The following is a 27,500-nucleotide window of genomic DNA, read 5'->3' as shown; positions in this document are numbered from 1 at the left end:
ACGGCCAGGTGAACTGGGGACAGCAAGGAGTCATCAAGCCAGGTAATCCTGAGGCATGGTCCTAGGGCTCAGGTCCTCCGAGAGAGAGAAAGAAAGAAAGAAAGAGAGAGAGAGAATTAGAGAGAGCATATTTAAATTCACACAGGACACCGGAAAAGACAAGAGAAATATTCCAGATGTGACAGACTGACCCTAGCCCCCCGACACATAAACTATTGCAGCATAAATACTGGAGGCTGAGACACTACCCCTAACCACTACCCCTAGACACTACTTGAAGATGCTTATGGCAATTGCAAGATGAATGCATACAGGATCTAGTATACTACTGGCCTCTTCTTCCCCAGGTGTACCTGCTGGTTCTCAGTGTCACCACTCTGTCCTCTTCTTCCCCAGGTGTACCTGCTGGTTCTCAGTGTCACCACTCTGTCCTCTTCTTCCCCGGGTGTACCTGCTGGTTCTCAGTGTCACCACTCTGTCCTCTTCTTCCCCAGGTGTACCTGCTGGTTCTCAGTGTCACCACTCTGTCCTCTTCTTCCCCAGGTGTACCTGCTGGTTCTCAGTGTCACCACTCTGTCCTCTTCTTCCCCAGGTGTACCTGCTGGTTCTCAGTGTCACCACTCTGTCCTCTTCTTCCCCAGGTGTACCTGCTGGTTCTCAGTGTCACCACTCTGTCCTCTTCTTCCCCAGGTGTACCTGCTGGTTCTCAGTGTCACCACTCTGTCCTCTTCTTCCCCAGGTGTACCTGCTGGTTCTCAGTGTCACCACTCTGAGTCTCCTGCTGGCTCCGGTGTTGTGGAGAGCCGCCACACACAAGTGGGTCCCTCGAGCCGAACGCAAGACGCTCGCCCGCCCGCCCCCGCTGCTGCTACACCCAGCAGACTGAAGCCCATAGGGGCCCTGCAAAAGGGCCAAAGGATCAAAGGTCATTCTCCCTCTTTCCATGGAGAAAATAGTAATGACCCATTATCTTTGGGTCATTGGTTGCATCCAAAATGGCACCCTGTTCCCTACATAGAGCCCTGATCTAAAGTAGTGCACTATATAACGAATAGGGTGCCATTTGAGATGCGATCATTGTAGAATGGTTTACATGTACTCATTGTTGTCTTGACTGTCATTCCTCCACTCACGTCCTACAGTAGTTATGGAGGGATCCCTGATGAGAATACCATTTTGGTTTGTGACGTCACATTGTTGGTGATGACATATTCCGTTCAAGGGAATATTATTAGTCTGGGGTTGCATAAAGATCAGTTTCATCAGGACCAAACCTGGGAGAAAGACATAGGCCAAGGTTAACAGTTCAACTTTCCATTTAGTATGTTTGAATGTCAAGCTGATACTGTAAAGTCTGTGTTCTAACAAACACGGACATATAGAAACTGTATGTATGGGTTGTTTATGTCAGGGCTTTACATGTATGTATGCGTTATTGCACTCCTATGGCATCTAATGCTCTAAAATGTTTATTTTTCTTATGTTTCAGTGACTGTTTTATATGATAATGGCTCGATGATCTTATTCTGTTTGTATGGTGTACTGTACTGTAGCCTGCCTGGAGGAAAACTACTACAACTAGAAGACTTCCTGCTAATACATCATGTAAGGGAGAAATAAAGATATTGTATTTATTAGGCCAGTTATAGTTAGATTATGTATAAACGTTACAATGGAAATAAGGGGGTCATTCCAAGAACAAAACATTCCCATTTTACATTGTGTTAGGTTGGAGTTTGTTTAATATTCAACAAAATACAAAATGTTGTACATTATGTAATTAAAAAATGTTGGAATATGCACTTATTTATTAAAAGATTGGTTTATTGGTTCGGGAGGGGATGTCTTATTTTGATAATGTATATTTGAATATTGTCTGTCTCGTCCAATGAAATGTTTTGATATCGTTCTGTGGGTGTGGTCTATGCTTCCCGCGTGATGACGTTTACATTGTGCGTGTCCAATAGTTTCTTTCACATTTCAGACACCGCCAAGCTCAGTTTGGAGTGCTTAGTTGGTCGCACAACTCTGGAAGCTCAGCAGCCGGAGATCTGTCGGAGTTTGGGGACAAATGCTAACAGCTGACTCGGAGATAAATCAGAAAAGTGGCTTTCATTCTTTCAACGTAATTGATTTATTGATGAAGTAGAAGAGGTAGTTACATTTGTACGCTGAGCAATTACGTTTATTTCGCTGGGTTTCAGTTTCAGTGGAGTAGAAGTAGTTAACTCGCTTACGTTAGCTAACGTCGCTGTCCATCAAATGTACAACTATTGCACCTAACGCAATCGAACAAATGCAGAGGCCATTTGAAGTCTTTTAGCTAAGCAAAATAAGTTTGAATTGAGGCGTGTCATTCAATCACATTCCTACCCATGGGTACGGTAGCGAACTTATCCTGCCAGCAGTACGACACGTTAAATATATTCGCTTAATTTTTAGCTAGCTGGCTACAAAAATGGCTGACTCGGCTTCTAGCTAGCAGGTAGTTAACGTTCGCTAGTGAGTGCACTCTACCGTAAATAAAATACTATTGTCCACATCATCGTTACGTTAGTTACTAATGAATGTCTAACCGAAAAGCGGTTTTAGCAAACTATTACCTTAACGTTAGTTGACTGGCTATTAATTCAAAAAACTCCTGTCGTTGCGATGAGCTAACGTTAGCTAATAAATAGCTTGTGTCGATAGGGAGAACGAACTAGCATGCTGCGTGCTAACTTTAGGACAAACAACATGCTAGCCATCTGTCATGCTTGCCAAGCAACCATCTTGACTGAAATTGCTACAAGTCATTCGTTCAATTACTGTCTGTCTTTGTAAAGATGCAGGTAACTAACTAATTGAAAATCTTTGATCTCAGAGTCTGAAACGTTTGTCATAACTTGCTAGTTTATGTTTGCTTCGCTAACGTTAGTTTTAGCTAGTTTCCTGTTTGGAGGTTAATTTCGACCTCATCTGGGAGTTGCGGATCAAGAATAACGAGTGAGAACGGTCGTGGTAACTAGTTGATGGTTGTTAATACTCGTGTTTTAAACATACACAATGGTGGTTCACCTAACTTTCTTGCTAAATATATCTAGCCCAAGCTGCAAAACATGTATGATTGCATGTTGAGTAATGCGTAGTCAGCTTCTGGATCCAGATAGCTGCTGTTGTGCTTCCCCTGTCCGGCTATGGGAACCTTCTGTCGTTCATTGTTGTATTTACGCGGTTAGGCCTATGTTCTGTTCTCAATGGCCCATAGTTGGCAATAACTGAGTGTGGAGACCGATTGATGTTGTATGTTGAAACCAAGTTGTTTTCAAAGCTTCCATGCGGCCTAGTGGAGTGTTGTGGTTTGAATCCCTCAGAGGATATAGCCAGCCTATTCCAACCTTTGTAAAACAAGTTAAACAGAATGTTTAGCCCATCTGCATTAAATGTCCATTCTGCATTTCTTCTACAATCCTACAGTTTTATAACACTGAACTAAAGGCTCCCCTCCCTCCCATATTTTGCTGTAGGGAAGCAATTGCTGAACATCCCAAAGAAACCTTCTAGAAGACTTCATCTCCCACCCATAGGAGCTGATATCATGGCAATGGATGTGAGTTCTGGGCTAGAGTTATAGTGTGCAACCCATACAATTAGAATGAGTACTATTTCTATAGTGGAACTTTTTTCTTTTTTTTTTACCATCCACATCCAGTTGTAGATCATTGCTTCAGGGAAGAACAACTAGATTGATTAACTTCCCTTTGTGGTTTGAGTGGTACAGGCTAAGTTGCTTTGAAGACCTTATCAACTTCCTGATTTAGCAGTGGTGGGTCTCACCATACCAAGTGGTGGTTGATACTTCCTGATTTAGTTGCTTGCTGTTGTGCGATTATCATCCGACAAACAACTTCAAACATTACTTGACCATCTCCTTCCATTCATAGTAACTAGTGGTTTATGCTCCATGATTTGGGAAACACTGGACTAGTGTCCACCCACCTACACAGTTCAAGATGGTCGCGGAGGTACTCAAACTCTAAAGTGTACACAGATTGATGCTCAATTGTTCACTCAAAGGTTGCCATGGAAATGGAGCAACACACTCACAGTAAACACATTTAGTAATCCATTGACCTCAGTCCAGCAGCACCTCCTTGCTCCAGACTAGTATAAAGCCAACTAGTGAGGAGAAGACAATCTAGAGAAGTTTGTAGCTCCTGGTGTTTCCATGGCGACAGTGTGGTGGTGTGGCCATAACAGAACATTGTGGTCTTTAGGCGGCTGTGATCGGTGCCAACGGAGAGATGAAGGTTTTCTACAACCAGAACCTCAGTCCCAGCAAAGGTAGGTAGCCACAGCACTCAGGGTTTCCCCCAGTTATTTTAATATAGGTGGACTGCACACTGGTGAACACTGGCATGGAGGAGTAAGACTTGGACAAGGGTGGCAGTACTAGAGAAACGCTAGAAGCATGATGATAATCAGCCGCTACTCCTGCAGGATGGGAGTTGATGGTAGGCTGTGACTCTAACAGAGGAGGGCAGTGTTGTCCCTAATGAGACCTTCTCTCTGACCAATCAAGTTGTAAGGGATTCCAGGGAGCTTGGGGTGATTCTCAATTAGGGTTGTCAAGATACCAGTGTCGCGATACTTCTGTGGCAAGGAAACAAAACATGAAGCAGTTTTAATTTCTTGAGAAAAACTGTCCTTACGTTAGAAACCAACAGCATTATGTTGTCACCTGGGAGTCTTTATTTATTAAGTAAACTATAGCACCCACAATTTTACATAAAGCAGTTTTTTATAAATATATATTACACACACACACGACTATGGAGTTCAGTCTAAATTATTTTTTCTTTTTTTCCACAATGGATAATCTGGTGTGATGATACTGGTACCGTAACAACCCAATCTCAAGTAATGCACTATATAGGGAATGGGGTGCCATTTGGGATGCACCCCTGGTGTTATAACAGTGTTCCTGTCCCTCCAGGTGTCCTGTCCCTGGTGACAGTCCACCCACAGTCCCTCTCTGTGGGGAAACAACTGCTTCCCAAAACCCTGGGGCCCTCCAACGTCAACATCGCCCCACACATGGTGAGACACAACACTACCACTAGTAACAGCCTCATTTCTAAGATCTCCTGTCTGAGGGCCCCTCTCCTCCTCCTGTCTGAGGGCCCCTCTCCTCCTCCTGTCTGAGGGCCCCTCTCCTCCTCTGCTACTACTAGGGAAGCACTGGGCTTCCCATGTCTCCGTGGCGATAAAGCCTTCATACTAACTTTGAACAAGGCAGGGTGACCTGTGTGTGACCTGTGTGTGTGACCTGTGTGTGACCTGTGTGTGTGTGACCTGCGTGCCTGTGTGTGTGTGACCTGCGTGCCTGTGTGTGTGTGACCTGCGTACCTGTGTGTGTGTGACCTGCGTACCTGTGTGACCTGTGTGTGTGTGTGACCTGTGTGTGTGTGTGACCTGTGTGACCTGCGTACCTGTGTGTGACCTGCGTACCTGTGTGTGACCTGCGTACCTGTGTGTGACCTGCGTACCTGTGTGTGACCTGCGTACCTGTGTGTGACCTGCGTACCTGTGTGACGTGTGTGACCTGTGTGTGTGACCTGCGTACCTGTGTGACCTGTGTGTGTGACCTGCGTACCTGTGTGACGTGTGTGTGACCTGCGTACCTGTGTGTGACCTGTGTGTGTGTGACCTGTGTACATAAGCTGATCACAAACCCTTCAGTCAGCAGGATTATAATAAGAACTCCTCATCAACATGATCATCCTATTAATGAGACAAGCCCCAGAGCTCAGGGTTCAGCTAGAGATGCATAGACATAGAAACCCTAGATCTATAGAGAGATCTAGACCCCAGCCATGATATGTTGATCTGGCTAGCCTCCATAGCTTCTAGTATGGTGTAGATAGATGCTATATAGATCGCTCCTCACTGCTTCGAAAGAAGCGCATACATTTTCATTTCTTTCATTTATTGCTTTTTTTAAAGTTCTGTCTGCATAGTAACTGTCCCTCCCTCTGTCTCAGGTGATGGGTACTCCTCAGAGGCCCAGTGGGTCAGGGGGGTTAGTGATGGGCAGCCCTCACACACCCAGTACCCAATACAGACCACAGAGCCAGCCCCCTGATGCCTCTCCCTGGTCCACCGGGTAAGACACATACACAATGGTATACAAACACTCCTCATGCTGGTCATGGTCACCTCGTCGTTTGGGTCAGCTTTAGGTCAATTCTCAGCAAGGAGGCTGGCTGACTTCTTGGGAAAGTTCTCTCTCGTTAAGAGATTGACATGTCAGAACATTGAAGTATTCACACCCTTGGACTTTTTCCAAGATTTGTTACAAATTGGGATTACGTTTGGATTTAATTGTTGCTTTTTGTCAACGATCTACACAAAATACTCTGTAAAAGTGGGAAAATAATTTCAATTTTTTTTTTTTTTAATGGAAAATAAAACCGCTATATCTTGATTGGGTAATTATTCAACCAAGTCAATACATGTTACAATCACCTTTGGCAGAGATTACAGCTGTGAGTCTTTCTGGGTAATGAGTCTGTAAGCGCTTTGCACACCTGGATTGTACAATATTTGCCCATTTTGTTCTTTAAAAAATTCTTCAAGCTCTGTCAAGTTGGTGGTTGTTCATCGCTAGACAGCCATTTTCAAGTCTCAACTTAAATCTTGAAGATCTACGGCAACTGTTACTAGGCCACTCAGGAACGTTCAATGTCTTGGTAAGCAACTCAAGTGTATATTTGGCCTTGTGTTTTAGGTTATTGTCCTGCTGAAAGGTGAATTTGTCTCCCAGTGTCTGGTGGAAAGCAAACTAGGTTTTCCTCTAGGATTTTGCCAGTGCTTATAGCTGTATTTTATTTTTATCCTAAACTCCCTAGTCCTTGCCGACGACAAGCATACCCATAACATGACGCAGCTGCCACCATGCTTGAAAATATCAAGTGGTAATCAGTGTAGCGTTGGATTTGCCCCTAACATTACACTTTGTATTTAGGACAAAAAGTGAATTTCTTTGCCACATTTTTTCTTTATTGCTTTAGTGCCTTATTGCAAACAGGATGCATGTTTTAGAATATTTGTTCTGTACAGGCTTTTCACTATTTATGTTAGTGATGTAACTTCAATGTTGTTGATCCATCCTGAGTTTTGTCCTGTCAGACATTCCGCTGTTTTACCGTCACCGTGGTGAAATCTCTGAGCGGTTGTCTTCCTCTCCGAGTTAGGAAGGACGCCTGTATATTGTTGTATTGATACATCATCCACAGTGTGAGGAAGAACTGCACAATGCTCAACGGGATATTCAATGTCTGTTTTTAACCTATAGGTTCCCTTCTTTGCAAACCATTGGAAAACCTCCCTGGTCTTTGGTTGAATCTGTGTTTGAAATTCACTGCTCGACTAAGGGACATTACAGATAATTGTATGTGTGAGGTACAGAGATGAGGTAGTCATTTAAAAATGTTAAACACTATGATTGCTCACTTATGTGACTTAAGTCCATTTTTACTTCTAAATGTATTTAGGTTTGCCATAACAAAAGGGTTGAATACTTATTGACTCAAGACATTTGAGCTTTTCATTTAATGAATTTGTAAGCATTTGTAAAAACATCATTCCACTTTGACAGGATGGGGTAGTGTGTGTAGATCAGTGACACAACAAGAGGTGTGAATACTTTCTGAAGGAACTTCTCTGTTCCTAGTCTCTCTCCATCAGCCATACTCAACTGGCTGATAGAGGTCAGGGACAGATGTTAGTGTCTGGCCGGGGTTAGAAGGGTCTGGCCGGGGTTAGAAGGGACCACAGGTCCCGACCACAGGTCCCGACCCTCAGTCAGTCTGGCTTGCAACTTACTGCTGTTGAGTTGTAATAGTACAATGCACATGGTTCGATTTGGGAACAGTTTGGGGTCACGATAAATGCCAATATCCATCTGAACCATTGCCATCTGGGAAATGTGTGACTGGACCTTGTTAAATAGTAGAGTACTAGATCACCAAGATGTATCACACCCAGTGCAAATAGTTCAGTAACCTATCTCAACTCCTGCTCTGACTGTCTTCTCTCTTATTCCTGACTGTCTTCTCCTCTCTTATTCCTGCTGACTGTCTTCTCCTCTCTAACTCCTGCTCTGACTGTCTTCTCCTCTCTTATTCCTGCTCTGACTGTCTTCTCCTCTCTTATTCCTGCTCTGACTGTCTTCTCCTCTCTTATTCCTGCCTTGACTGTCTTCTCCTCTCTTATTCCTGCCCTGACTGTCTTCTCCTCTCTAACTCCTGCTCTGACTGTCTTCTCCTCTCTAACTCCTGCTCTGACTGTCTTCTCCTCTCTAACTCCTGCTCTGACTGTCTTCTCCTCTCTAACTCCTGCTCTGACTGTCTTCTCCTCTCTAACTCCTGCTCTGACTGTCTTCTCCTCTCTGACTCCTGCTCTGACTGTCTTCTCCTCTCTAACTCCTGCTCTGACTGTCTTCTCCTCTCTAACTCCTGCTCTGACTGTCTTCTCCTCTCTAACTCCTGCTCTGACTGTCTTCTCCTCTCTAACTCCTGCTCTGACTGTCTTCTCCTCTCTGACTGTCTTCTCCTCTCTGACTGTCTTCTCCTCTCTGACTGTCTTCTCCTCTCTGACTGTCTTCTCCTCTCTGACTCCTGCTGTGGTTGTGTTCCAGGAAGCGTGGTACTGGTAAGAAGGGGGATAAGAACGGGAAGGGACTTAGGCATTTCTCCATGAAGGTGTGTGAGAAGGTGCAGAAGAAGGGAGTAACTACCTACAATGAGGTGGCTGACGAGCTCGTGGCAGAGTTCAGCGCCAACGACACCCTCCTCTCGCCCGGCGACTCGGTGAGACACACAGCCAATCAAAAACCATCAGACCAGGGTTTCATCCGTACAACAAATAGCCCAATCCGAGTTGAAGATGCACAGGTTCTGTACAGCCCTATGGGCCCTAGTCAGAATTAGTGCACTATAAAGGGAGTAGGGAGCCATTTGGGACACCTCTCTCTCTCTCCCCCTCAGCATTCCTACGACCAGAAGAACATCCGACGGCGTGTGTACGACGCGCTCAACGTGCTCATGGCCATGAACATCATCTCTAAAGAGAAGAAAGAGATCAGGTGGATCGGCCTGCCCACCAACTCAGCCCAGGAGTGTCAGAGCCTGGAGGTAAGAGATCAGGGGGGGGTCAGAGCCTGGAGGTAAGAGATCAGGGGGGGGTCAGAGCCTGGAGGTAAGAGATCAGGGGGGGGTCAGAGCCTGGAGGTAAGAGATCAGGGGGGGGTCAGAGCCTGGAGGTAAGAGATCAGGGGGGGGTCAGAGCCTGGAGGTAAGAGATCAGGGGGGGGTCAGAGCCTGGAGGTAAGAGATCAGGGGGGGGTCAGAGCCTGGAGGTAAGAGATCAGGGGGGGGTCAGAGCCTGGAGGTAAGAGATCAGGGGGGGTCAGAGCCTGGAGGTAAGAGATCAGGGGGGGTCAGAGCCTGGAGGGAAGAGATCAGGGGGGGTCAGAGCCTGGAGGTAAGAGATCAGGGGGGGTCAGAGCCTGGAGGTAAGAGATCAGGGGGGGTCAGAGCCTGGAGGTAAGAGATCAGGGGGGGGGCAGAGCCTGGAGGTAAGAGATCAGGGGGGGGTCAGAGCCTGGAGGTAAGAGATCAGGGGGGGGTCAGAGCCTGGAGGTAAGAGATCAGGGGGGGGTCAGAGCCTGGAGGTAAGAGATCAGGGGGGGGGTCAGAGCCTGGAGGTAAGAGATCAGGGGGGGGGTCAGAGATCAGGGGGGTAAGAGACAGACACCTGTAGCCTGATGTATTCCTATCATGGTCAGGTGGAGAGAGAGAGACGACTGGAGAGGATCAAACAGAAACAGTCTCAGCTTCAGGAGCTCATTCTACAGGTAAACACCCTCCGCTGTGGGAACATACACCCCTATTAAAGACGCTCACGCTGTCTTGCTGGTGGCTTCAACGTTGCCTGAATGTCATCTCAACGTTGACTGAGCGGTATCTCAACATTGTGTGAATGTCTCGGTGCAGCAAATAGCGTTCAAGCGCCTGGTGCAGCGTAATCGTGCAGCGGAGCAGCAAGCGGGCAGGGCTCCACCCCCAAACTCTGTCATCAACCTGCCCTTCATCATCATCAACACCTCCAAGAGAACCGTCATCGACTGCAGCATCTCCAACGACAAGTAAGAGACCAGAGACTCTGGAACACAATTACACTGGTCCTGTTTCACTCCTGTGTATTATATTCTTGCATGTCCCAACTCCCTTTGAGACTCCTTGGTGTGCAGCATGGGAGTGATTTCAAATTCAACACCAAACCTCATCTAATCATACCTGTCTCTGCCTCCTGCCCCTCTCCTGCCTCCATCCCCCCTCTCCTGCCTCCGTCCCCCCTCTCCTGCCTCCGTCTCCTGTCTCCGCCCCCCCCCCACTCCTCCCTCCGTCCTCTCCTCCCTCCTCCGTCCCTCGCCTCCCCCCCCTCTCCCTCCTGCCTCCGCCCCCCTACAGGTTTGAGTACCTGTTCAACTTTGACAACATGTTTGAGATCCATGATGACATTGAGGTGTTGAAGAGAATGGGGCTGGCCTGTGGTCTGGAAGTGGGCCACTGTTCACCAGAGGACCTGAAGGAAGCACGCACCCTGGTGCCCAGAGCCCTGGAGCCCTATGTTACAGGTCAGTATGGCTGGCTCCCACAGGGCACCCTGGTGCCCAGAGCCCTGGAGCCCTATGTTACAGGTCAGTATGGCTGGCTCCCACAGGGCACCCTGGTGCCCAGAGCCCTGGAGCCCTATGTTACAGGTCAGTATGGCTGGCTCCCACAGGGCACCCTGGAGCCCTATGTTACAGGTCAGTATGGCTGGCTCCCACAGGGCACCCTGGAGCCCTATGTTACAGGTCAGTATGGCTGGCTCCCACAGGACACCCTATTCAGCCTGATATACTTGGGCTGGGAGTGTGTAAAGGAGGCTGTAGAAATGGCGTCTTTTATTCTAATTTTTTCCCCTTCAGAAATGGCCACGGGTCCAATAAGCAACGTCTACATCACAGGAGCCTCGTCTACAAACGGAGGAGGACGCCGTCACACAAGGTGAGTCTTCTATAGAGATGTACTTCAGAGCTCATTTACCTATCTGGAGGGTGGAAGCTCTCGGTGGCGCTTCCCATGCTAAAACAGGCTTTGTTTCAAGTGTGCCCTCTATCCAACTCTATGGTCTCTTTCTTTCTGAGCTCTTTTTTTAATAAACAGGAAGTGATGTAACAGGAAGGTCTTAACTAATTCCATCTTCTGTTTCCTGCTGTATATTCAGTAGCGCCGATGGCACGGTGGCGTCCATTTCCAACGACTCACACTACAGCGGCTCGCGAGGCCACACCCCCGTGTCCTACATGGCAGATGAGGAAGAGGATGACGAAGACTACGACGACGATGATTTAAATCAGTAGTTTCTCACACAACCAACTCTAACAGCCCAGTCTGACTCACCAGCTGTGTTCCAAATGGCTTCCTATTCCCAATATACTGAACTACTTTTGACCAGGGCCATATTGGCACAGAAGTAGTGCACTGTATAGGGAATCGTGCCATTTGGAATGCATGCAGCCCATGTCCCATGAACAAGTCTCTCTCCCTTCCTCCAGCTCCATCTCAGGCCTTCCCTCCACCCCACCAAGCTATCTACGAGGAGGCCCCTGCTTCTCCTTCCTCAGCTGCCTTCAGAATGCACAGAACTCACCAACGCAATGGCCTTCTGGGAAATGTAGTCTTTGCTGCCAAGGACACTGTGCCTGTATAATGCCTTTTGTGGGATTAATTTATTTTTTCTCCTTCTGATGCTGTGATTGCTGTGAGTGTAATCTCCACGACGTGCTCCTCTTTAGCCCGCCTCCCCGTTACAGGAAATGGGAGCTTTCTCATGCCAAACATTTTTTTTTGTTCTTGAGTGAACTGATATACGGCCACAGAAAGATTCCCTCCAGAAACCTGAGATCTGCCTTGTTTGACTGTATTACAGTATTTAACATTATGAACAGTAGTGGTGTCAGTCAATGACATGACAGTGAAATTACTTCCTATACAGCACCTAGGGGAGAGTGTGTGTTTTGTACTTTACTTATTTGTAGTAATATTTTCTTATTTTGTGTGTGTGACTTCCTTCTGGCAGCTATTTTCAAGATTGGTCAGAATGTGTTTTTGGATGGTCACTTGGCCCTGTGTGTCACTGTGAATACCTACAGACAGCAGAGGCCAAATGTCCCTGTGTGTGACGGTAGAGGAGACAAGGCCACCCATCCCCTCTCAAAGCAAGGTGACCATGTTCATCATCTCAGAGTTGGAGTCAAGAGAACGTTGTTGTAAATTAGAAGTGGTTCTCTGCCTGGCTGGCAGGCAGCCCATTGAGACAAAACGTACTGAAATGTCTCAATGCTCTACTTAATGAACGACACCCAGAGTGAAGTAGCTGCATATTATCAATGAACTGAACTTTGGGGAGGATGGAGCTGTTCATAGGGTAGAAACAAGCTCAAGACTTCAGGATTGTGTCAAAAGCCAAAATAGGGGAGTCCACTACAATGACCCCCCCCCCCCCCAAGGAACTTTTGTAAAACTGAACAAAATGTCGACTCTGCAATAGGCGTACCTTTATTTCTTTCTGTTATCTAATGAGTTTGGAAATTATAGAGAATAAATATAGAGGGTGTTTGAACTTATTGTCTTTATGGATTTTAATACATGTTTAATATTTCTGGTTTCATTATGATACAATGCATAGGTAATGTCTTGGTTGTACGAGCAGCACTCAGTTAACTACATGTTAAATACCCTTCCTAGAAGCCATATAAAACCACTGTTTGGATAGGGATGGTTGGGTTTCCAGATGAAATCTGGAGGTGCTGGCTAGCAGAGTAGGACAAAGAGAAGGAGAGCCTCTCTAGGACCTCGGATGCAGTAACTGAATTACCATCATACCCTGATGAAGACAGCTTGTCTGTCCAACCACTGCTTATTCAATTATTGCATATGAGCTCGTGTGCAGCTCTCCTTTTTCATGGGTTTCCAGATTGTCTTGGTCGGGATCATAGAGTTGGATAGATGGCTCAAACTGGGTGGGAATTTCTATGGGTTAAGGAAATACTTAAAGAAATTATGAAGATATCAATTGATATCTTCCCACAGACAACTTTTTAAAATGGAGAAAGCCCTCAACTGCGGCCCCCATTCTGTCACAAATGTCATAATTGCAAAGATGAGGAACACTACCCAATTCTATGGCTCTGACCATGGTTAGGACCTAGATGGTTGGATTGCCGGCTTGTCTAGTAAAATCTATTATTTCAGAGCCTTGAGCAGGAAGACCACCTTCCCCTGGTATGGTTCGTATGAGTCTTGATAGGCGATGTTGTGGGCCACCACACGACACTGGATCTTAGCCTCCCTCTCTTTGACCAGGTGGAACTTCACAGCCACTAGAGGGTTAACGTAGGTGGGCTGTGTGGAGGGAGACCAAGAGAGGGTTCATGGTTCATACCAATCATGTTTAGACATAGAGTTGGATAGAGGGACCAACTGCCACAATGCTTGTTTTTAACAATTATAGCAAAGATGTGCTCGCTGTCAAACTCTATGATAAAGTGCCTTCGGAAAGTATTCAGACTCCTTGACTTTTCCAAGTTTTATTCTAAAATGTTTTTTTTGTTTGTTTTTTTATCCTCGGCAATCTACACACAATACCCCATAATGACAAAGCGAAAACAGATTTTTAGAAATCTCTGCAAATTGTATTAAAAATAAAAAACAAATACCATTATTTACATAAGTATTCAGACCCTTTGCTATGAGATTCGAAATTGAACTCATGTGCATCCTGTTTCCATCGATCATCCTTGAGATGTTTCTACAATTGATTGGAATCCACCTGTGATAAATTCAATTGACTGAACATGATTTGGAAAGGCACACACCTGTCCATAGAAGGTCCCACAGTTGACGGTGTACGTCAGGGCAAAAACCAAGCCCTGAGGTCGAAGGAATTGTCCGAAGAGCTCCGAGACAGGATTGTGTCAAGGCACAGATCTCGGGAAGGGTGCCAACATATGTCTACCTTTGAAGGTCCCCAATAACACAGTGGCCTCCGTCATTCTTAAATGGAAGAAGTTTGGAAACACCAAGACTCTTCCTAGAGCTGGCCACCCGGCCAAACTGAGCAATCGAGGGAGAAGGGCCTTGGTCAGGGAGGTGACCAAGAACCCAATGGTCACTCTGACAGAGCTCCTTTGTCTCAGTTCATGAGAAACAAGATTCTCTGGTCTGATGAAACCAAGATTGAAGTCTTTGGTCTGGAGGAAACCTGGCACCATCCCTACGGTGAAGCATGGTGGTAGTAGTATCATGCTGTTGGGAGGTTTTCCAGTGGCAGGGACTGGAAGACTAGTCAGGATCAAGGCAAAGATGAACGGAACGAAGTACAGAGATCCTTGATGAAAACTTGCTCCAGAGTGCTCAGGACCTCAGACTGGGGTGAAGGTTCACCTTCCAACAAGACAACAACCCTAAACACACAGCCAAGACAATGCAGGAGTGGCTTCAAGACAAGTCTCTGAGCCCAGACTTAAACCTGATCTAACATCTCTGGAGAATTCTGAAAATAGCTGTGTAGCGATGCTCCCCATCCAACCTGACAGCTTGAGAGGATCTGCAGAGTAGAATGGGAGAAACTCCCCAAATACAGGTGTGCCAAGCTTGTAGCATCATACCCAAGAAGACTCGAGGCTGTAATCGCTTCCAAAGGTGCTTCAACAAAGTACTGAGTAAAGGGTCTGAATACTTATGGAAATGTGATATTTCCGGGCTGCAACATTTTTTAAACTGTTTTTGCTTTGTCATTACGGGCTGTAACGTAACAAAATGTGGAAAAAGTCAAGGGGTCTAAATACTTTCTGAATGAACTGTATATACATTGTTGTAAATCAATACACGGGTGTATCCATTAGTCTGATTTTTTTGCGAAAGGAAACCGTTTACCCCAAATGGGGCAGTGTTTTTCCTGTGAAAATGAGTTTGTATTGGACAAATTCAGGTATATCCTTCCCCGGTTTGTTCCGTTTTGCTCTTTTTGCTTACGTTAGATTCCTACATTTAATGGTAAATGGATTACAATGCAAAACGTTTTGCAATGGATTTCGACAAATGAATACACCCCAGGTGTAAGTAAACCATGCATTGAGTTTCACAAAACAACATTAGTTCCATAGAGAGAAGAAGACAGTTGTCGTGGTTACCTGAGCCAGCTTGCCGTAGTATGGGAAGTAGGATAAGTCGAAGGTTCCGTTGGTGGGGAAGTACTCGATCATGTCTATGTTATCATGGCCGCTCTGCGCACACACACCAACCATCCATTAAATACTGTTGGCAGACTAGATATAATGTTCTGAGAAACTGTCTTCCTGGGCAGCCATGTTGAGCAGAGTCACAGATTTATTTCTATATAAATATACGGCTTTGGTGTTGAGTAGCCATCTTGGTTTATACTCACCAGTATAGTGCAGTTCAAATGAGGAGCCATGCCAGTCCCGTTGTTGGGCAGGAAGTTGATGATCTGGGTTAGAAACATCATGCATATCAGTGCAATTTCCTAATGTGTTATAAATGTATTATAATGTTTTATAACATCCCCACTTGTTGTAAATGTCATGTGCATAACATAATGTAATATTTCCAGCTGGTTTGTGACTGTGAACGCACCCTGTTCATCTTGATGATGACGCAGGGCATGGTGCCGTTATAGCCGAACGTGGGCTCGTCCAGGCCGGAGCAGCGTCCCAGCATGCTCTGGGTGAAGCGGCAGGAGTACTTGGTATGGTGTGGAGCCTCAAACTTCTCCTGTCTGAAGTACTGTCCCCGGGTGCAGTTATGGTTATACTGTTGAGACGTGTCATTGTAGGCTGAGAGAGAGGAGTCAGACAGAGAGGTAGAGGGGACAGAGAGGGAGAGGGGACAGAGAGAGGAGTCAGACAGAGAGGTAGAGGGGACAGAGAGAGGAGTCAGACAGAGGTAGAGGGGACAGAGAAGAGTCAGACAGAGAGGTAGAGGGGACAGAGAGAGGAGTCAGACAGAGAGGTAGAGGGGACAGAGAGAGGAGTCAGACAGAGGTAGAGGGGACAGAGAGGTAGAGGGGACAGAGAGAGGAGTCAGACAGAGAGGTAGAGGGGATAGAGAGGGACAAAAATAGAGAGGGAGGGAGAGAGACAGAGGGAGAAAAATAGAGAGGGTGAGAGAGGGAAAAAAGGAGGGTTTAATGATTTGTGATCCAGGGAGGTCAAAGCATTGACTAGCAACTGTAGTAGGTTAGTTTGAGATAATTGACTGATGAAGTCTGAAATGGGATGGCACCCTCAGTTCTGGACAACAGGAGTCCACTACATAGGGTGCCATATTGGACACTGACGTTTGAGGAAGTTGCTGAGGCAGTTGGACATCTTCCTCTGGCTGGCTTTATCAGACATGTTGTAGCTGAGTACTACATCCTCCTCAATGTATGTAGGTGGCCAGACCATCACCCCTACACACACACACACAAACGCAGAGGTCAGCCGACACCATCCCAGATATGGTCACAGACTGTATGAACTACAGAGATAGGGGGAGAGGGGGAGGGGGGGGGAGAGAAAGAGAGCGACTGTGAGAGAGCGGGAAGAGAAAGAGAGTGTGAGAGGGGAGAGGGAGAGAAAGAGGGGGGAGACAGAGAGAGGGGGGAGACAGAGAGAGGGGGGAGACAGAGAGAGGGGCTAGACAGAGAGCGGGGGGGGGCCAGAAAGAGAAGGAGATAGAGGGGAGGGGCTAGACAGAGAGCGGGGGGGGGCCAGAAAGAGAAGGAGATAGAGGGGAGGGGCCAGAAGGAGATAGAGGGGAGGGTGAAGGACGCAAGGGACAATATGTACTTCTTTACAGGAGCAATAAATGGTAAACAGTAAATAGTAAACAGTGAATAGTGAAGGGACATTTTTACTAATGGGCTGAATCTATGGGTCCTGGTCTAAAGTAGTGCACTATGTAGGGAATAGGGTCCTGGTCTAAAGTAGTGCACTATATAGGGAATAGGGTCCTGGTCTAAAGTAGTGCACTATGTAGGGAATAGGGTCCTGGTCTAAAGTAGTGCACTATATAGGGAATAGGGTCCTGGTCTAAAGTAGTGCACTATATAGGGAATAGGGTCCTGGTCTAAAGTAGTGCACTATATAGGGAATAGTAGGGTGCCATTTGGGACACAGTTTTCCATCTCAGTTGTTACCTGGTGATGTTAAGCGGTCCTGGTAGTCTGGAGTGTAGGGGTCCAGGGTATACATCAGAGTCCAGATGGCCAGAGAGAACAGGCCAGTCATTATCACATAGAACGCTACATAGTACAGACTGATGTACACTACAAGAGAGAGAGGGAGAGAGGAGGGGGGGGAAAGAGAGAGAGGGACAGAGAGAGACAGAGAGAGAGTGAGAGAGATAGAGAGGGACAGAGAGAGAGGAGGGGAGAGAGAGAGGGACAGAGAGAGAGGAGGGGAGAGAGAGAGACAGAGAGAGAGGAGGGGGGGAGAGAGATAGGGACAGACAGAGAGAGAGTGAGGAGGGGAGAGAGAGGAGGGGGGAGAGAGAGAGGAGGGGGAGAGAGAGAGAGGGACATAGAGTGAGACAGACAGACAGAGAGAGTGAGAGAGCGAGAGACAGAAAGAGAGAGAGAGTGGGAGAGAGAGTGAGAGAGAGAGTGAGAGAGAGTGAGACAGAGAGAGAGAGAGAGAGAGAGACAGAGAGAGTGAGTGAGAGAGAGAGAGAGAGTCAGTCAGTCAGTCTGTTCCTGCTTTAACCAGCTTCTCTTGCCTGGCTGCATTCAACAACGATGATAATAGGTCTTGGTTAGTAAGGAGTCTGCACCTCTTTGCCTGTCTGTGGTCTGGTTGTAGTTAGTAGCTTAAACCTGTATTTCCCATTGAATGTCCAATGTGTCTTTATGACTGACTGACTAGCCTACTGGCCAAGGTGCCCTCTATGGGCGAGAGCTGTGGTTTATCTAAATGTGAGATCGTCCAGAGGTCAGAGGGAGAATTCTCCCTCACAAACCAACCAGCTTATCAGTCAAACTGCTCTCTCTTCAATCTAATGTCCACACACTGAAATAACACTACACACACTGATATAACACTACACACACTGATATAACACTACACACACTGAAATAACACTACACACACTGATATAACACTACACACACTGATATAACACTACACACTGATATAACACTACACACACTGATATAACACTACACACACTGATATAACACTACACACACTGATATAACACTACACACACTGAAATAACACTACACACACTGATATAACACTACACACACTGAAATAACACTACACACACTGATATAACACTACACACACTGATATAACACTACACACACTGAAATAACACTACACACACTGAAATAACACTACACACACTGAAATAACACTACACACACTGATATAACACTACACACTGATATAACACTACACACACTGATATAACACTACACACTGATATAACACTACACACACTGAAATAACACTACACACACTGATATAACACTACACACACTGATATAACACTACACACACTGATATAACACTACTGATATAACACTACACACACTGATATAACACTACACACACTGATATAACACTACACACACTGATATAACACTACACACACTGATATAACACTACACACACTGATATAACACTACACACACTGATATAACACTACACACACTGAAAATAACACTACACACACTGATATAACACTACACACACGATATAACACTACACACACTGATATAACACTACACACACTGATATAACACTAACACACTGATATAACACTACCACTGATATAACACTACACACACTGATATACACTACACACTGATATAACACTACACACACTGAAATAACACTACACACTGATATAACACACTGATATAACACTACACACACTGATATAACACTACACACACTGATATAACACTACACACACTGATATAACACTACACACTGATATAACACTACACACACTGAAATAACACTACACACATGATTAAACATACACACACTGATATAACACTACACACTGATATAACACTACACACACTGATATAACACTACACACACTGAAATAACACTACACACACTGATATAACACTACACACACTGATATAACACTACACACTGATATAACACTACACACACTGATATAACACTACACACACTGATATAACACTACACACTGATATAACACTACACACACTGAAATAACACTACACACTGATATAACACACTGATATAACACTACACACACTGATATAACACTACACACACTGATATAACACTACACACACTGATATAACACTACACACACTGATATAACACTACACACACTGATATAACACTACACACACTGATATAACACTACACACTGATATAACACTACACACACTGAAATAACACTACACACACTGATATAACACTACACACACTGATATAACACTACACACTGATATAACACTACACACACTGATATAACACTACACACACTGAAATAACACTACACACACTGATATAACACTACACACACTGATATAACACTACACACTGATATAACACTACACACACTGAAATAACACTACACACACTGAAATAACACTACACACACTGATATAACACTACACACACTGATATAACACTACACACACTGATATAACACTACACACACTGATATAACACTACACACACTGATATCCAAAGGACACAGCAAAGTCAGGTGTGAGGTCTGTACACTTGGGTCACTTGTGCATTAATCTCATGGAGTCAGTCTAGATGAGTGTTTTAATTAAGTCTGAATATTGCATATACTCCAACAAACCACCAACAGCTTCTTTACCAACTCAGACAAACACACACACACACACACACACACACACACACACACACACACACACACACACACACACACACACACACACACACACACACACACACACACACACATACACACACACACACACAATCACACACACACACATACCACACAATCACACACCTTTCCCACTCTGCAGTACATACCCCATTTCTCAGGTGTTCTTCCGAACATGGTCCCAGTGTCTGAGTTCCACACAAAGCGACCGAAGTCCTCACACCGCTGGCCACACGTCCTCTTCTCCTTCAGGGTCGCCATGTTGGTGGGCTAGGATCCAGATACACCAGGAGAGACCAGTGGGAGATGTGGAGAGATGCTGTACAGGGAGGAGGGATACCTCTTCACAATCTGGCAACCTGGCTTCACTCCTCACCTAGTTATGGTGTATGAGAGAAACCTACTGTAGGACTTGTCTTCTTTTATTTCCTCCGTCCCTCTCTCCTCGGTTCCTTTGCTTTTTGGGTTTTTTACTGTGCTGTTTTGTCTCTGTGCCTGTGTGCCTGTTTCTCTCAGCCTGTATTCTAATACTGTACTACTGTTGTCTTCCTAGTTATACTACTGTCCAGCTGCTCTCCAAGCTCTCTCTCTCTCTCTCTCTGTGGTGTGACCTACACTATGTGACTGCGTACCCTTGGACTAGACTTTTATATGTGGTGATAAGGGCAGCCTCCGGGTGTAGGGCCAGACAGAGACGGGGCAGGGCCAACCATGCTGTGAGCTACACCTCACCCAACATCCCCTGTGTTCGCTGCTCAAACAGAACCCAAGAAGGCTGTGTGACCTTGGTGTGATACTCTACTCCTCTGTAACTGCATGATATGTCCAGGACCTTGGTGTGATACTCTACTGCTCTGTAACTGCATGATATGTCCAGGACCTTGGTGTGATACTCTACTGCTCTGTAACTACATGATATGTCCAGGACCTTGGTGTGATACTCTACTGCTCTGTAACTGCATGATATGTCCAGGACCTTGGTGTGATACTCTACTGCTCTGTAACTGCATGATATGTCCAGGACCTTGGTGTGATACTCTACTCCTCTGTAACTGCATGATATGTCCAGGACCTTGGTGTGATACTCTACTGCTCTGTAACTACATGATATGTCCAGGGACCTTGGTGTGATACTCTACTGCTCTGTAACTGCATGATATGTCCAGGACCTTGGTGTGATACTCTACTGCTCTGTAACTGCATGATATGTCCAGGACCTTGGTGTGATACTCTACTGCTCTGTAACTGCATGATATGTCCAGGACCTTGGTGTGATACTCTACTCCTCTGTAACTGCATGATATGTCCATGGAGCTGCCATGGAATTATGGGATGTCTTCTAAAATCATGATTATGCTGCTTTTTTATTGAAACTACAATGGCCACACTTTAGTCAACTGCTTTGTGAAATGGTGACATGAACACATTGTCAGAAACCACTGGGAACATTTCAACGGTGATAATGTTCTATATTAATTCTCTACCAATCCATAGACATGGATCACCTACCATTCCATAGACCTGGATCACCTACCATTCCATAGACATGGATCACCTACCATTCCATAGACCTGGATCACCTACCATTCCATAGACATGGATCACCTACCATTCCACAGACCTGGATCACCTACCATTCCATAGACATGGATCACCTACCATTCCATAGACATGGATCACCTACCATTCCATAGACATGGATCACCTACCATTCCATAGACCTGGATCACCTACCATTCCATAGACCTGGATCACCTACCATTCCATAGACCTGGATTACCTACCATTCCATAGACCTGGATTACCTACCCCTCCATAGACATGGATCACCTACCATTCCATAGACCTGGATCACCTACCATTCCATAGACCTGGATCACCTACCATTCCATAGACCTGGATCACCTACCATTCCATAGACCTGGATCACCTACCATTCCATAGACATGGATCACCTACCCCTCCATAGACCTGGATCACCTACCATTCCATAGACATGGATCCCCTACCATTCCATAGACCTGGATCACCTACCATTCCATAGACCTGGATTACCTACCATTCCATAGACATGGATCCCCTACCATTCCATAGACCTGGATTACCTACCATTCCATAGACATGGATCACCTACCATTCCATAGACCTGGATTACCTACCATTCCATAGACCTGGATCACCTACCATTCCATAGACCTGGATCACCTACCATTCCATAGACATGGATCACCTACCATTTTTATGAATGCTACCACTCTGACTCTTTTCTTATATCTCTCTCTTTCTCTCACTCTCCCTCTCTCTCTTTCTCTCACTCTCCCTCTCTCTCTTTCTCTTTCTCTCTCTCTCCCCCTCTCCATATCTCTCTCTCCCTTTCCATCTCTCTCTCTTTCTCTCCCTCTCTCTCTCTCCCTCTCCATCCTATTGTCCTCCTCATGGTTTAACACAGTAGCAGTGGAAGGAAGGTATTATAGAGTTAGTGGATAAACTCTGAACACAAAGGTGTTGAGTCAGACAGATCTCTGTTATGTGAGAATGTGTGTGCGTGTGTGCGTTGCAGGGGCTTAACTCTCAGTCTCAGGTTTGCTCCGGTCCCAGTAAGGGGAATCAGTGCTCCCTGTGTGTCTCTCTCTCTCTCTCTCTCTCTGCATCCTGCGCTCCAGGGGTACAGACAGACAGACAGATCACCCCTCTGCTCTCTACTGAATCACTACAGTCTGGGGGAAACTCTAATCCTTTCATTTCCCGTGAACATTTTGGTCATCCGGCCTGTCCTTCTCTTCTCCTCCTTTCCTCTCCCCCTCTTCTTCTCTCCGTGTCCACGACGAGAGGAGTTGTCTGGGGCTTTTCTCACTCCCTCTCCTGATCTGTTTCCCAGTGGAGCTCGGCGCTTCTCTTCTGTTTCTCTCTCTCTTTATTTCTCTCTCTTTGTTTCTGCCTCCATCCTTCATCGCCATGGATATGGGCAGCCTGACAACGGTGGTGGCCAACTCGGCCTACATCTCGGCGCGCGGGAGTTTCGACGGCACGGCCAACCCGTCCGCCAACCGGGACAAGAAGTACCACGCCCGCCTGAAGCTGCCTCACATCACGGTGTGCGAGGGCCTCAGGGAGACACTGGACCTGGGCTTCCAGACCGCCTGCGTGGAGCAGCCCATCGGCAAGCGTCTGTTCCAGGAGTTCCTGGAGGCCAACAACGAATACAAAGGCCCCTGCCGCCTGTGGAAGGACGTGGAGGAGTACAACCAGGCCGAGGACCAGGACCGCATTAAGAAGGCCTCCAAGATGCTCTCTCGCTACATGGAGCCAAGCGCCAAACACTTCTGCCCCTTCCTGCCGGAGAACGACATCACCAAGGTGAAGGAGAAGTACGCGGAGGCCGGAGACGATCTGTTCATCGAGACTCTGACCAGCGTACTGGACTTCCTCAAGGAGGTCCCTTACACCTTCTACCTGGACAGCATGCACCTGAAGAGGTTCCTCCAGTGGAAGTGGCTGGAGATGCAGCCCACGGGAGAGGACTGGTTCATGGACTTCCGTGTCCTTGGGAAGGGGGGCTTCGGGGAGGTACACGCCACCTCGATGAAGGCCACGGGGAAACTGTACGCCTGCAAGAAGCTCAACAAGAAGAGGCTGAAGAAGAGGAAAGGATATGAGGTGAGAGACAGAAGACCTGTATTACTACTATATATAGTGGAGTTTGTAGTTCACTTCTAAAATGGAGGGCAAAATTGGTTGCCATTGGAATAGAGGAAGGAGTGCCTGATGGGAAGTGTAGTTCATGGAGGGAAATGGCTATGTGTCAGTTGATGGGTTGATACGAGATGTGTGTTGTAAGACATTAGGGTTAGGTGTTGGTTTCAGTACATGTGAGTTTGGTGTGAGAGCTCTGAGGAAGTCACTTTAAAGAGGTAAGAGATAAAGAGAGAGAGAGAAGCGTGTGACGGACAAAAGAGAGTTCACAGTTTAATTAATAAAGTTTGTGTTTTGGGTACGATGAATACCACTCGTAACACAACTTATCCAAAGCATCTGTCCAGGATAAGCAATGCTTAGTGGAGGAGGGCTGATTACGGAACAGACTTACGTTAGTACATAGGAGAGCACACACACACAGGTGTTAATACATAGGAGAGCACACACACACACACAGGTGTTAGTACATAGGAGAGCACACACACACAGGTGTTAATACATAGGAGAGCACACACACACACACAGGTGTTAGTACATAGGAGAGCACACACACACACAGGTGTTAATACATAGGAGAGCACACACACACACAGGTGTTAGTACATAGGAGAGCACACACACACACACACAGGTGTTAGTACATAGGAGAGCACACACACACAGGTGTTAGTACATAGGAGAGCACACACACACACAGGTGTTAGTACATAGGAGAGCACACACACACACAGGTGTTAGTACATAGGAGAGCACACACACACACACAGGTGTTAGTACATAGGAGAGCACACACACACAGGTGTTAGTACATAGGAGAGCACACACACACACACAGGTGTTAGTACATAGGAGAACACACACACACACACAGGTGTTAGTACATAGGAGAGCACACACACACACACAGGTGTTAGTACATAGGAGAGCACACACACACAGGTGTTAGTACATAGGAGAGCACACACACACAGGTGTTAGTACATAGGAGAGCACACACACACACAGGTGTTAGTACATAGGAGAGCACACACACACAGGTGTTAGTACATAGGAGAGCACACACACACAGGTGTTAGTACATAGGAGAGCACACACACACAGGTGTTAGTACATAGGAGAGCACACACACACAGGTGTTAGTACATAGGAGAGCACACACACACACACAGGTGTTAGTACATAGGAGAGCACACACACAGGTGTTAGTACATAGGAGAGCACACACACACAGGTGTTAGTACATAGGAGAGCACACACACACAGGTGTTAGTACATAGGAGAGCACACACACACAGGTGTTAGTACATAGGAGAGCACACACACACACACAGGTGTTAGTACATAGGAGAGCACACACACACACACACAGGTGTTAGTACATAGGAGAGCACACACACACACAGGTGTTAGTACATAGGAGAGCACACACACACACAGGAGAGTACATATCCCTCAGCCTTGACCTTCAGCAGAATGTCACAGCTCTTCAGATTATCACAGGGATTTCACACTACATAAGAACCTCATTCAGGACTATTACCCAACAACACACCTTCCAAATGTCTTCCTCTGAGGTTGCATCACAAATAGCACCCCACTCCCTGTAAATCCCTATGGGCCAAGGTGAAAAGTAGGGCCCTTCATAGGGAATAGGGTGCCATGTAGGATCATCCCTGTAGATTTGTTCTATGCCACAAATAGACTTGAGGAGTGGTCTGGGCAGTGGTGTGTGTGTGTGTGTGTGTGTGTGTGTGTGTGTGTGTGTGTGTGTGTGTGTGTGTGTGTGTGTGTGTGTGTGTGTGTGTGTGTGTGTGTGTGTGTGTGTGTGTGTGTGTGTGTGTGTGTGTGAGTGAGTAGTATAGTGCAGTAGTCTCCAGTAAGATGAATGTAAGTGTTGGACTGTAGTCGTTCTGGGCAGTGAGGGGTAAGGGTCTGTCTGGAGTGGAACTGAACGAACAGGGGACATTGAGATATATTGGGGCAGGGCAGTGGCAATGATTAGAGTTGACATGAAATACAAGTGTTATTTCATTGAAATACCCCAGGGGTCCAGCTATTCCTCTAGGCCACAGTGGCAGCTGGTTTACACACTGATGTCCACCAGGGAAACACAGTGTGTGGACTCTGGACTGACTTTGGACTGTCAAATCACTCGTGGATATGAAGTGACATTAATCGCTCAGTGAAGTGCCAATGCAGGAACCAGAGGAGCTGTGGAGAGTGTCTGTCTTCCATGATATAATCAGTGATAAGCCCCTACCTGCAGCATTACAATGATTATTGAGCTCCTTATTCAGCACGTGCCAACTCTGCCATGTTTGTAAATGGAGCAGATCCCTCCCTGCTATGGGTATTGGGCGTGTGTGTATGTGCCTGTTATCACACATGCTTACGTATAAGTATGTGGTTGTCTTGTGTAATGTGAATGAACTGATGGACCTTGCAGCCTGTCCTGTGCTGACCTTAGACACAGGCTTTGGCCCAAATGGCACCCTATTCCCTATATAATGGAACCCTATTCCCTATATAATGGAACCCTATTCCCTATATAATGGCACCCTATTCCCTATATAGTGCAATACATTTGACCAGAGCCCAATGAGCCCTTATGAGCCCTATGAGCCCTGGTCAAATGTAGTGCACTATATAAGGAATAGGGTGCCTTTCCCCTCCGGTCCACTAGGGGGCGATGGTGGAGAAGAGAATTCTGGCACGTGTCCACAGCAGGTTCATCGTGTCGCTGGCCTACGCCTTCCAGACCAAGACTGAGCTCTGTCTGGTCATGACCATCATGAATGGAGGAGACTTGAGGTAAAATAGCTTGCTCCTATTGGGTGGGTGTGGGGAGGGAGGAGACCTGAGGTAAAATAGCTTGCTCCTATTGGGTGGGTGTGGGGAGGGAGGAGACCTGAGGTAAGATAGCTTGCTCCTATTGGGTGGGTGTAGGGAGGAAGGAGACCTGAGGTAAGATAGCTTGCTCCTATTGGGTGGGTGTGGGGAGGGAGGAGACCTGAGGTAAGATAGCTTGCTCCTATTGGGTGGGTGTGGGGAGGGAGGAGACCTGAGGTAAGATAGCTTCCTCCTATTGGGTGGGTGTGGGGAGGGAGGAGACCTGAGGTAAAATAGCTTGCTTCTATTGGTTGGGTTGTTTATTTCCTGCTGTGTTTCCTGTTGTGTTTCTATGTGGTTTGTGTATGTCATGCGTGATCTGAGGTTAGAATGTCCTCTTGTAAACATCAATCTAATCTAATCTACGGTCAGGTATCATATCTACAATGTGGATGAGAACAACCCAGGGTTTGATGAGCAGAGGGCCTGTTTCTACACAGCTCAGATCATACAGGGTATGGAGCACCTCCACCAGAAGAGAATCATCTACAGAGACCTCAAACCTGAGAATGTGTTGTTGGATAATGAAGGTACACACACACACACACACACACACACACTTTACACAGGACATGGGTCGACACTGACGTACTCTGGGCTGCTAACAATATCTCTGACGTTTGTTGGAGGTGTGTTTGACATTGTGGTCTTGATGTTTGCTCTCTGTCTCAGGTAACGTGCGTATCTCTGACCTTGGTCTGGCCGTGGAGCTGGAGGACAACCAGACAAATATCAAAGGCTACGCTGGGACTCCAGGTACACTACCACTTCCCTTAACTCACCTGTACAGTACAACTCACTGTACTGTCCCTGACAACTCACTGTACTGTCCCTGACAACTCACTGTAGTGTCCCTGACAACTCACTGTAGTGTCCCTGACAACTCACTGTAGTGTCCCTGAC

At 46.3% G+C, this 27,500-nt stretch overlaps 4 protein-coding genes across 8 annotated transcripts in view; 3 read left to right on the top strand and 1 right to left on the bottom strand.

Annotated features, from left to right (window-relative positions):
- LOC115179498 (transmembrane and coiled-coil domain-containing protein 3) overlaps positions 1 to 1,831 on the top strand; it is a 38,975-nt gene extending 37,144 nt beyond the window's left edge. The window contains exon 13 of one of the 2 annotated variants that reach the window (XR_003872912.1): positions 348 to 380. Coding sequence is in view for 1 of the 2 variants with exons in the window: in XM_029741059.1 (XP_029596919.1) it covers positions 740 to 886 (147 nt within the window). In the remaining variant the exon portion in view is untranslated. Of the gene's footprint in view, positions 1 to 347; positions 381 to 739 lie in introns of those variants that run through there. The other variant, XM_029741059.1, reaches the window with a different exon arrangement.
- A 142-nt stretch (positions 1,832 to 1,973) lies between these two features.
- LOC115179527 (transcription factor Dp-1) lies at positions 1,974 to 12,714 on the top strand. Of its 4 annotated transcripts, none has more exons than XM_029741140.1 (12): positions 1,974 to 2,125; positions 3,507 to 3,589; positions 4,257 to 4,323; positions 4,976 to 5,079; positions 6,024 to 6,145; positions 8,681 to 8,852; positions 9,030 to 9,176; positions 9,830 to 9,898; positions 10,038 to 10,189; positions 10,515 to 10,681; positions 11,018 to 11,096; positions 11,317 to 12,714. In XM_029741140.1, exons 2-12 carry the CDS (start codon positions 3,578 to 3,580, stop codon positions 11,450 to 11,452), a joined length of 1,227 nt encoding a protein of 408 aa, XP_029597000.1. In that variant the 5' UTR covers positions 1,974 to 2,125; positions 3,507 to 3,577; the 3' UTR covers positions 11,453 to 12,714. The 4 variants fall into 4 exon arrangements, with proteins under 4 accessions (XP_029597000.1, XP_029596999.1, XP_029597003.1 ...); XM_029741139.1 differs by having other exon boundaries at positions 1,986 to 2,154; XM_029741143.1 differs by lacking the exon at positions 1,974 to 2,125 and adding an exon at positions 2,484 to 2,502.
- LOC115179540 (potassium-transporting ATPase subunit beta) lies at positions 12,630 to 20,642 on the bottom strand. Its single transcript, XM_029741161.1, has 7 exons — positions 20,162 to 20,642; positions 17,296 to 17,424; positions 16,453 to 16,566; positions 15,750 to 15,949; positions 15,541 to 15,603; positions 15,287 to 15,379; positions 12,630 to 13,496 (listed from the first exon to the last, which is right to left on the bottom strand). The coding sequence occupies exons 1-7, from the start codon at positions 20,271 to 20,273 to the stop codon at positions 13,338 to 13,340; spliced, it is 870 nt and encodes a 289-aa protein (XP_029597021.1). The 5' UTR covers positions 20,274 to 20,642; the 3' UTR covers positions 12,630 to 13,337.
- Positions 20,643 to 22,605: 1,963 nt separating this feature from the next.
- The window catches only part of LOC115179509 (rhodopsin kinase), a 10,726-nt gene continuing 5,831 nt past the window's right edge, over positions 22,606 to 27,500 (top strand). Inside the window, exons 1-4 of the mRNA XM_029741100.1 lie at positions 22,606 to 23,669; positions 26,392 to 26,519; positions 26,970 to 27,127; positions 27,270 to 27,353. Of these exons, the coding sequence (XP_029596960.1) occupies positions 22,968 to 23,669; positions 26,392 to 26,519; positions 26,970 to 27,127; positions 27,270 to 27,353 (1,072 nt within the window). The 5' untranslated portion in view covers positions 22,606 to 22,967. The remainder of the gene's footprint in view (positions 23,670 to 26,391; positions 26,520 to 26,969; positions 27,128 to 27,269; positions 27,354 to 27,500) is intronic.

Source organism: Salmo trutta, chromosome 39, assembly GCF_901001165.1.
Source record: "Salmo trutta chromosome 39, fSalTru1.1, whole genome shotgun sequence".
Classification (NCBI taxonomy): Eukaryota; Metazoa; Chordata; class Actinopteri; order Salmoniformes; family Salmonidae; genus Salmo; species Salmo trutta.
The sequence above is the reverse complement of the archived record's forward strand: the minus strand, read 5'-3'. Positions and strand labels throughout refer to the sequence as shown.

Coding starts and splice junctions, on each gene's coding strand:
- LOC115179527 (XM_029741140.1), top strand. Junction 6,146..8,680: donor GCCTCTCCCTGGTCCACCGG/GTAAGACACATA, acceptor GTTGTGTTCCAG/GAAGCGTGGTACTGGTAAGA. Junction 9,177..9,829: donor AGGAGTGTCAGAGCCTGGAG/GTAAGAGATCAG, acceptor TATCATGGTCAG/GTGGAGAGAGAGAGACGACT.
- LOC115179540 (XM_029741161.1), bottom strand. CDS start 20,273: ATGGCGACCCTGAAGGAGAAGAGGACGTGTGGCCAGCGGTGTGAGGAC. Junction 16,567..17,295: donor GGACCGCTTAACATCACCAG/GTAACAACTGAG, acceptor GTGTGTGTGTAG/GGGTGATGGTCTGGCCACCT. Junction 13,497..15,286: donor ACTACGGCAAGCTGGCTCAG/GTAACCACGACA, acceptor CCCTCCACACAG/CCCACCTACGTTAACCCTCT.